General features: G+C 44.2%; 1 protein-coding gene across 2 annotated transcripts in view; it reads left to right on the top strand.

Annotated features, from left to right (window-relative positions):
• Positions 1-10,759, top strand: part of SLC40A1 (solute carrier family 40 member 1) — a 353,113-nt gene extending 342,354 nt beyond the window's left edge. Inside the window, exon 8 of one of the 2 annotated variants that reach the window (XM_075317736.1) lies at positions 9,212-10,759. In XM_075317736.1, coding sequence (XP_075173851.1) covers positions 9,212-9,528 — 317 coding nt within the window. In that variant the 3' untranslated portion in view covers positions 9,529-10,759. The remainder of the gene's footprint in view (positions 1-9,211) is intronic. The other variant, XM_075317735.1, reaches the window with a different exon arrangement.
• Positions 10,760-10,776: the final 17 nt, after the last annotated feature.

Genomic DNA, 10,776 nt, shown 5'->3' on the forward strand with positions numbered 1-10,776 from the left:
GTGCACGGGAGTCCAGGAAGTCTGAACGCACGAGACGTCCCTCCCCCTCACCAGACCAGGGGCGAGCGCGTGACACCACGGACGCATAACCATGGCGACCGCGCGCTCCAACCCGGCCATAGGCTGACAGGAGTACAGGACGCCACGTACGGAGACACTCCCGGAGACCCCGCCCACAGCAGCGCGTCATGTGATGACACACACTGCGTGAGTCCAAACTATTGGTTATTGGAAGTGGGTCACTTATAGGGGTGTGTGCAATAACAAGCGAGCCCCATAGCTATAACTGGGGCATATAAAGTATATAATAGTTAGATCTAATGCGTGATAAGTGTCCGAGCATAGGATGACAAGTACCGGCATCATGGAAGGTGTTACTAGATATCTATGAAATATTCACAAGAGAGTCTATAAACTACGGGCCATGCACATAAAGGGGAGGGGCAGAGTGGAACAACATCCTGTATCAGTCGGCCAGTCCCACCTCCCGCCGTGACACACCATCGGACGCAAACACATCACCCCTGGTACGATCAACCAGAGGGCAAAGTGAAGGCGCTCACAGTGAGTCAGAGAGGGACAAGGGACGCCATACCAGCAGGACATGTTAAGAATTAAGACTATTCCCAAGTCAGGGAAAAGAAGGAGGGAATCCCTATGATGTACTCCAACACGGGCTAGAAAGATGTCACATTTAACCACTGATATCCCCACATAGGGTGTCAAAAATGCTCACTCAACAGTCAACACGATTATATACGGCCCCACACCCACAAGGTCATTTAGATGACGACACAATGTGACAAACGTATAGCAATATCAAAAAAAAACAAACAATGGAGGAAACAATTAGCCGTGGGAGGAGAGGTGCTGAATGTTTTACAATCCTCTAGTCGTAGAATGAGGGAAGGTAAAGGTATACTGAAAGATAGTCAAACACACTGGGGTAGGTGGAATATATCAATACTCTATTCAACTGACAATTGCAGTATATACACTGGTAAAGCCCAATCCCACCCAGGTATGTAAAAAACCATATCGGCAGTTTCCAACCAAAGGCCAATAGTTACCAATAGTTCTCTGGCAGACAAATTATCACAAAGTCTAAAGTGCAAGTGCATATCAATAGAAAATGTCCAATGTCAGAGAAAAAAAAAAAAATCAAATCAAATAATAGTCCATTATATAGGTGTTCATCATTTTCATGACCAAGGATCTTGATTGATGAGATGGCTCAATGTTACCGTGGAAAAGGACCACGTCCAGGAGGCCAAATAGAAAATCAGAGCAGATCGGATGGTACTAGATATAAGGATAAATAACACAATATGAGAAATCCAGTAGGCAAACAAGCAAGGAACATGCCAGATGGACCCCATTGATTAGGGGTAGAGAAATTAAACAAAAATTAAAAACAGTAAAAACACATGTATAAAAAACCAGATGATATAAGAAGAGCAAGAAAAAGGATATGCATGGAATCAATACCCCTATAGAAAAGAAGCAAAGCTGATGTTCTCATTTAGACCATGAGGTGTGAGGGTCCCGAGAGTGGTGATCCAGCGAGCTTCAACTTGAGCTAGCCTTTTCTTAAGATCACCCCCTCGGGATCCCCCACGAACAACGTCAATGCCTCTAATTTTAAGTCCTGAAGGGTCGCATCCATGGAAGCCCCTGAAGTGCCGCGGTAATGTCTTCAGGAGGCCCACGTCAGCGACCCCAGAGGCAGCACAAATGTCCCGAACGTGCTCCCTGGTACGTACACGCAGCTCACGTGACGTGAGCCCTATGTACACCAGAGAGCACAGGCAGGTGGCATAATAAATCACGTGTGTAGTCGTGCACGTGATATAATGCCGTATGTCCAAAGTCCGTGTTCCATCAGATGAAGAAAAAGTCGTGGCACGGAGGATGTTTGGACATGCTACGCATCTTCCACAAGGAAAACATCCATGTGTCGGACCACGGGAACCAAAAGGATTGGAAAGAGGAGGTACATAATGGCTCCTTACCAGGATGTCGCGGAGATTTTTGGAGCGTCGAGCAGTCATAAGGGGGCCTGAAGGAAGAATATCTGCGAGGATGGGATCTGTGCGTAGAACAGGCCAGTGTCTACTGAGGATGTCCCTCATCGTCTGCCATTGGTTATTAAATGTTCCTATGAAACGGATGGGAAGATTGGTCATTGACTGTTGTTGTTTATTATTATAGTGCAGCAGTCCCGTGCGAGGAGTTTTTTTCGCACGTAAGTATCCCCGCTTAATGCAGCGGTTACTATATCCGCGATCCTAGAAACGGCGTTTGAGATCCACGGCCTGTTTTTCAAAGGACTGGTCTGTAGAGCAAATCCGCCTCACCCTCAAGAATTGGCCAGTCGGGATGGCACGTATAGTGGCGGCAGTATGAGCCGAAGATGCATGCAGCAGGGCATTGACCGAGGTGGATTTACGATACATACTGGTCTGGATACAGGAGGATGAATCCACCTCAATGTTAATATCCAGAAAGTCAATGCACCTGCTGCTATGTTTGTACGTCAGCTTGATGTTCAAGTCATTATCATTGAGTTGACCCATAAAATCATCAAGCTGCTCCACTGTGCCCTGCCAAAAAAACAACACATCATCAATGTACCAAAGCCAGCACTGCACATGGGAGCTGGCACTAATGCCCCCGTCGCCAAACACCAATCTCTCCCACATGCCGAGGAAGAGGTTGGCGTAGGCCGGAGCACAGGCCGCCCCCATGGCAGTACCGCGTTGCTGTAAATAAAAAACATCCTTAAAAATAAAAAATTTGTGTGTGAGGGCAAATTGGCCTTTGGTTGGAAACTGCCGATATGGTTTTTTACATACATGGGTGGGGTTGGGCTTTACCAGTATATATACTGCAATTGTCAGTTGAATAGAGTATTGATATATTCCACAGTACCCCAGTGTGTTTGACTATCTTTCAGTATACCTTTACCTTCCCTCATTCTACGACTAGAGGATTGTAAAACATTCAGCACCTCTCCTCCCACGGCTAATTGTTTCCTCCATTGTTTTTTTTTTTTTTTTTTATATTGCTATACGTTTGTCACATTGTGTCGTCATCTAAATGACCTTGTGGGTGTGGGGCCATATATAATCGTGTTGAGTGAGCATTTTTGACACCCTATGTGGGAATATCAGTGGTTAAATGTGACATCTTTCTAGCCCGTGTTGGAGTACATCATAGGGATTCCCTCCTTCTTTTCCCTGACTTGGGAATAGTCTTAATTCTTAACATGTCCTGCTGGTATGGCGTCCCTTGTCCCTCTCTGACTCACTGTGAGCACCTTCACTTTGCCCTCTGGTTGCGCGTACCAGGGGTGATGTGTTTGCGTCCGATGGTGTGTCACGGCGGGAGGTGGGACTGGCCGACTGATACAGGATGTTGTTCCACTCTGCCCCTCCCCTTTATGTGCATGGCCCGTAGTTTATAGACTCTCTTGTGAATATTTCATAGATATCTAGTAACACCTTCCATGATGCCGGTACTTGTCATCCTATGCTCGGACACTTATCACGCATTAGATCTAATTATTATATACTTTATATGCCCCAGTTATAGCTATGGGGCTCGCTTGTTATTGCACACACCCCTATAAGTGACCCACTTCCAATAACCAATAGTTTGGACTCACGCAGTGTGTGTCATCACATGACGCGCTGCTGTGGGCGGGGTCTCCGGGAGTGTCTCCGTACGTGGCGTCCTGTACTCCTGTCAGCCTATGGCCGGGTCGGAGCGCGCGGTCGCCATGGTTACGCGTCCGTGGTGTCACGCGCTCGCCCCTGGTCTGGTGAGGGGGAGGGACGTCTCGTGCGTTCAGACTTCCTGGACTCCCGTGCACGGCACTGCTTATGTACTTTAGCGTTCTTTATTACTTAAACGGATATGGAGATATTCTCCTTTTTATTATTATTATTATTATTGTTTATTTATAGAGCACCATTGATTCCATGGTGCTGTACATGAGGGGGTTACATACAGAATACATGTACACGTTACAATAGACAGACTAGCACAGGGGGAAGAGGGCCCTGCCCTTGCGGGCTTACATCCTAAAGGATTTTGGGGAGGAGACAGTAGGTCTGTTGTAGGTCTGTTGTAGGTGTTCTTAATGGGCCGATTAATGTTGATTCTCCTCACTTTAAGCCATGTGTTAGTGCCATGTGATTGACAAGCGTCCGAAGTGGGCCATGAGCCTATCAGAATCATGGATGGGTCTTTTTACCAGCCCTCCCACTTACTTCCTGTTTTGGGAGCTAACACCTGATGGTAATAGAAACTATCCAGTAGGCTATTTATACCCAGCAGGTTTACAATGCCAGTAGGGTCTCCTCCTTGAAGAAGCAACAACACCTCGCGAAACGCGCGTTGGTGGCAATCCCGTCCTCCTCTTTGGGTATGTGCATCATGTGATTCTTTACCTTTGACTTCCATGGGTGGTTTGTTGTTGGCATGTGGTTTTTTACTGTGACCCTTTTTTTTTTTTTCTTTGACATTGGACATTTTCTATTGATATGCACTTGCACTTTAGACTTTGTGATAATTTGTCTGCCAGAGAACTATTGGTAACTATTGGCCTTTGGTTGGAAACTGCCGATATGGTTTTATACATACCTGGGTGGGGTTGGGCTTTACCAGTATATATACTGCAATTGTCAGTTGAATAGAGTATTGATATATTCCACCTACCCCAGTGTGTTTGACTATCTTTCAGTATACCTTTACCTTCCCTCATTCTACGACTAGAGGATTGTAAAACATTCAGCACCTCTCCTCCCACGGCTAATTGTTTCCTCCATTGTTTTAAACCGCATGCCTCTCCTACGACTAGTAGAGAGTGTGAACAATAGATATTATCATTATATCACATCTATTTTTGATGGTTTAACAGAATAGCCATATATGTTCACCTCTCCCACGGTTATTGATAACAACTATACTGTACATTTTCATCACAGTGTTTGCCCCCCTTGATTCAGTGGTAGTTTTTAACTCCCTTTATATTGCTGTCTTGCGTTTGTCTCTTTTGATAATAAATAAATTTCTATTTGCATATACACTCGACTGTTCTCCTTCTTGTATGCTATTATGAGTGGTGCATATACCCCGCCAGCGCAAGTGTACTGGCGGAGTATTTACCTTATGGCTCAGTCCTTGAGAAATTGTCTCATAATTTGTACAACAGAGTTCTTAGATGTAAAATGTAGTAGAGCTGAGAAAGCTGTCTCCCTGCCCATTCCAGGCTCTCTATTTACATAGTCTATTGACAGTGAGCTATTTATCACAGGAGGGGGTGTGGTTGGTCTAGTAAGCATGTGTCATGTAGTCCAGGTATAATAAACTCCAGGTGCTAAAACAATGATTGCAAATAAACAACAGCACACAACTTGATAAGAGACACATGGTGAATTCTGTGTTTTAGGGTACGCTCACACAAGCATGAAAATCAGACGAGTGCAATGTGAGAAAATCTCGCATTGCACTCTGACGAATGTTAGTGAATGAGGGAGAACAGTTGGTCAGCTTTTCTCGCATCCAGAATCTGGATGCGAGAAAAGTAGCAGCATGCTGCGATTTTCTGCTACAGCCGTATCACTCGCACCCATTCAAGTGAATGGATGCAAGAGAAACATCGGACTGCACTGGGATGTTATCCAAATGCAGTGCGATATACGCACAGGCTGGCAATGGAGGAGATGGGGGATTAACCCCTCCCTCTCCTCCGCAACGCCCGCCGTCAGCTTCGCAGCTGTGACCCGATTGCATGATCGGGTCACAGTCGCATGACACTCGGCTCACGCTTTCAGCAGAGCATGAGCTGGGGGTCATTAGCATATCACATCCGATGCTGTCGTATCAGATGCCATACCCTCGTGTGAGTCCAGCCTTAACCTTTACCTCACACCATCATCAGATTACATAGCAAAATCCTGCTCACAGATTCCCTTGAACTCCATAATCCTCTACTATCTTTTTAGTAACACTTGTAATAAACACTTCTCTTCTAGTATCTTAAAATTATCTTTTGGCTATGTTCACGTGCAGCATTTTTGCATGGTTTATTATGCACATTAAAAGCTGCTTTTTACAGTAGCAGCAAATGCTATAAGAGTTCAGAAATCTCAAGCACACACGCTTTTTTTCCCTGATTGAATTTGAGTTTAAATCAGCAGCAGGTCAAGTTTTTCAGTCTTTTTTTTTGCCCATAGAAAGTGATTAGAAAGTAAAAAAAAACTCTGCTAATATACAACTGTTTTTCCACATTGTTTTAAAGTGTTTTTGCATAATAAAACTAACTTTAATAAACATGTACAATTGACAAAGCACACGTAATCCGCAGTGCAAATAATAACACAAAGGGCTAGTTTTTGTGGGGTGAATATAGTAGTTTTGCATGACACAATCACTTTACATATTATATAATGAAATATTGGAAGAAAATTCCATGTGGGGTGAAATGGTGGGAAAAAAAAGCAATTCTACTATTGCCTTTTGGCATTCATACAGTGTCGAAAATAACCTGACAATATACTGTAATTTTTCAGACTAGAATGATTTCAGCATTTTCAAACTTCAAACTTTTTTTTCATTATCATTTTAGCGGTAAAACATTTTTCAGAACGTATGATGAGTGAACCCAAACTGTAAAGTTTGGCATTTGTTCCGGACACCTAATGTCCCTATCTCAAACTCAAACATTTACTTCTCAGGAAAGTCTGTGTTCAAGTTTGGCATTTTGAGGCCAAACAGTTAGTTTATTTATTATTTTATTATTAAGGAATGGGGAGGGCAGGGAAATCAGTGAAACGTTAGAAAATAGCTCTCAATTGAATGGGAACACTAAAAATCAGATATTAACATTTGTTGGGGACTCGCTACAACTTTCATCAGAGCCGTGCCTCAGCTCTTCAGTCAATATTGAGCTGCCACTCTGATGTGAGCTGTAGTACTTGGTAATTGTTAATAGCTATTTTTTTTTTTTTTTTACTGTTCCCATTCACTTAAGCCCTGTTTTCTAACATTTCTCTGATTTTCCTGCCCCTGCCGTCCCCAGCCCTTAATTATATATTTTAAAAAAGCTGACTGTGGGTGCCCCCTACTTTGCTAACCAGCCACTCGTCGCATAAGTGGCACATCCATCTTTGACCAGTTCTTCCTAATTGCTTTTTTGCGGTGCAGTCGGGGTTCTGGTTTTCGGGTTGATGTCACCTGTAAATTGACAGCTGGCATCAAGCCCTAGGTTAGTAATAGAGAGGCGTTTATCACACACCCCCATTACTAACCTAACAAGTAAAGAGTTAAAAAAAAGACACAGACACAGGAAACAAGATTTGATTTGAAACAATACTCCCCAGCTCCCTCGTTCACCAATTTACAAAAAAACAACAAAAAAAAAACGAAAAACCATGAAGATCCGATGTAATGCAATAGTTGGAACCTGACACATAAAGAGAGTGGTTACATAAGTAAAAACAAGACACAGTTCCTCATTCACCACTTTATTAGCACCCCAAAAAATCCCACAGGTCCGATGTAATCCAACGCGAATAGCAATCTCATAATGTCTGGCGATTCTCTAATTATACTATGGAGCCTAGTGCTGAGAGCAAGGCTCCATAGCTCACTTGCAGTCATTTCACACAAGCGGCACATCGGTAACTTACATGACCTCACAGCTCTCGCCAGGTATCGTGGAGGGCAGCGCCAGACCTGCAATGTCACACGAGAGGTAAGGCCATGTAAGGTTACTGACGTCACCACTTGTGAGAAATGACTGGGAGTGAACTATTGAGCCCCATTTACAGTCACTCTTCATATTGGATTATTTGAGATCTGCGGGGGGGGAGCTAGTAAAGTGGTGAATGAGGGACTGTGTCTTGTTTTTATTTATTTAACTTGGGGAGTTTTGTTTTTAAATAAAATATTTTTTTCTGTGGGTTTGTTTGTTTTTTGTTTTTTTTTTTTTAACTTTACACTTATGGGGTTCGTAATAGCGGTGTCTGTTAGACTCCTATCCATTATTAACCCCTGGGTTTGATGTGAGCAGACACTACACAGCTGACATCAACCTCCAAAAATAGTACTCCGAATGCCACTGCAGTAGGGCAATCAGGAAGAGCCGGGCAAAACGCCAGAATTGGCGAATCAAAAGGATGTGCCACTTCTGGGGCAGCTGTGGGCTATTATGTTTAGTTTGGGAAGTGCCAAATATCCATGGCCCTTCCCACCTTGATAATACCAGCCGCCAGCTGTCTATTTTACCTTAGATGGTTATAAAAAATAGGGGGAACCCCACACCGTTTTTTTTGTTTTTGTTTTTTCAATTTATTTATTTAAAACGTAGGATCCTCTCATTCCAAGCTAAAGCTGACAGCTGGGGGCTGCTATTATCAGGGTGGGAAGTGTCATGCATATTGGCCCTTTCCCAATCTGTTATTAGTTGCACTTTTTGCTTTACCTTGGCTGATTAACAAAATTGGGGGGACCCCACGTCATTTTTCTTCTACATTTATTTATTTTTACAGTACAATACAGCAGACTGACTGCAACCAATCAGATGCTGGCACAGAGGGTGGGGACGAAGGAAGCAGTGAATATTAATTTTGTTTAAACAGTGGGGGGCATGTATAGCTGTCTGACTGTAACCAGTCACAGATGCTGGCACAGTGGGTGGACAGGAGAAGCAGTGAATATTTATTTTATTTAAACACCAGACCAGTGCAGCAATCTGACAGCCATGTTATCTTCGGAGAAACACGACATGTATAACTATCTTGCTCTTACTTCCATTTGCTTCCTTTTGATGCCTGTTAGCCCTTACTAAGATTATTTTGCAGCACTTAAGTTCTAGTCTCCATTGACTTTTATGGGGTTTGGGTGCGGGGTTGAGTCCGGGTACCCAGACCGATCTTTGGACTAAAGTTGGTCCAAACCTGGCAAACCTGCATTTTCCTGGGGTCTGCTCCTCACCATTCAGAACCTTTTAAAAAACATTTGTTTGTGTGGCCATTTTCTGAGGCCTATCATTTTTATTTCTTCCCTCCATGGAGCTGGGTGAGAACATGTTTTTTGTGCACCGAGCTGATTTTTTTATTGATACCATTCTGGGGTACGTATTGAATTCGAACTGTGAGTAATTCTATCTAATTTATTGTAAGGTTTTTTTTTTTTCTTTTAGGTCTTTGGTCTTTTGATCTTACGGTAACTCAGCTTCTTCAAGAAAATGTCATTGAGTCTGAAAGAGGAATTATAAATGGTGTTCAGAACTCCATGAATTATCTTCTCGATCTTCTGCATTTCATCATGGTGATCTTGGGACCCAACCCAGAAGCTTTTGGCTTGCTTGTTCTCATTTCAGTGTCATTTGTTGCTATGGGCCACATCATGTATTTTCGATTTGCTTACAAAAATCTTGGAATGCAATTATTTTTTTGCTCTTCTTCAGATTCAAGAACAGTGACAAGTGATCAGCAACATGGAGATTCTTCTGTTTAATAGATCAATAAAGGGGTTTTCTTCTGGTTTGACAACCCTTCCTAATAACAATAGTGCCCCATAGAAAAATATAAGAATAAGACTGTATACTCACGTTCTTCACAGATGACATTCAACAGATGTTGGTGCTGTGTCTGTGGCTGCTCGCATGAGATTGTTATGACACGTGATTGCTGCAGCCTGTAGGCGGTTGCTGAAGGCTTGCAGCACTCACATTTCCCTTTGATGAAACTTTTGTGTTTAAGCAGTAGCATAGCTAGCAGGGGGGCAGAGGGGGCCCCGGGCCCCGTGCTCAGTGGGGGCCCACTTTGAGCTTATGAGCTGTCAGTGCTGCAGGAGCAGAGCAGAAACTCTTGCCCAGATGACGAAAATACATGCTAGTGGTACTGCCAGGACCTGCGATGATGTCGCGCCCATGTGACTGAGTGGGAGGAGCCAAAGTTTTGCTGGTCAGAATACAAGCATCAGGAGATAATGATTCCTGAAGGAGATGGGAACTTGTAATGAGGTAAGATGGGGCTGCAGGGTGAGTGGCATATGAGGGCTGCAGACTGTGACAAAATAGTGTGAAGGGGTGCAGGGTGTTTGAGTGAGAATTAAGTTGGGGTACAGGCTGTGTGACGTATAGGGATGCAGGCAGGGCTGGCTCCAGGATTTTGTGGGCCCCAGGTGAAGGAGTGTCAGTGGGCCCCATCCTCACATAGACACACACATACAGATACGTACACATACAGACATACGTATATATATATATATATATATATATATATATATATACTGTATTTTTCGGATTATAAGACACACTTTTCCTTCCAAAAATGTGGGAGGAAAATGAGGAGTACATCTTAAAATCCGAATGTAGCTTGTCGGGAGGTGGAGAGGGGTCACAGGAGGCGGGGAGATGCTATGCGGTGTGCAGCGTGGTTCTGCTCTGTGCGCCAGGCAGCGTGGCTCTGCTCTGTGTGGCTCACTCTGCATTGTGCAGCGCAGCGGGGCCCAGCTCTGTGCGGCTCGCTCTGTTCTGCAGCACGGCTCTGCACTGTACGGCGCGGCTCTGCTCTGTGCGGGGCTCCTCTGCTCTGTGTGGCGAGCGGTAAGGCACCGGCCATTCTGAAGATGTTGGCGGTGAGGTCTTCTTCAAATAATGGCACCTAGAGTCGGCTCTTGCGCAGATGGAGCTCTCGGCTCAAGCTCTCATCTGCGCACGCGCGGACTCCCGCCGCCATTATTTGAAGAAGACCTCACCGC

This window comes from Anomaloglossus baeobatrachus, chromosome 7 (genome assembly GCF_048569485.1).
Source record: "Anomaloglossus baeobatrachus isolate aAnoBae1 chromosome 7, aAnoBae1.hap1, whole genome shotgun sequence".
NCBI lineage: Eukaryota > Metazoa > Chordata > Amphibia > Anura > Aromobatidae > Anomaloglossus > Anomaloglossus baeobatrachus.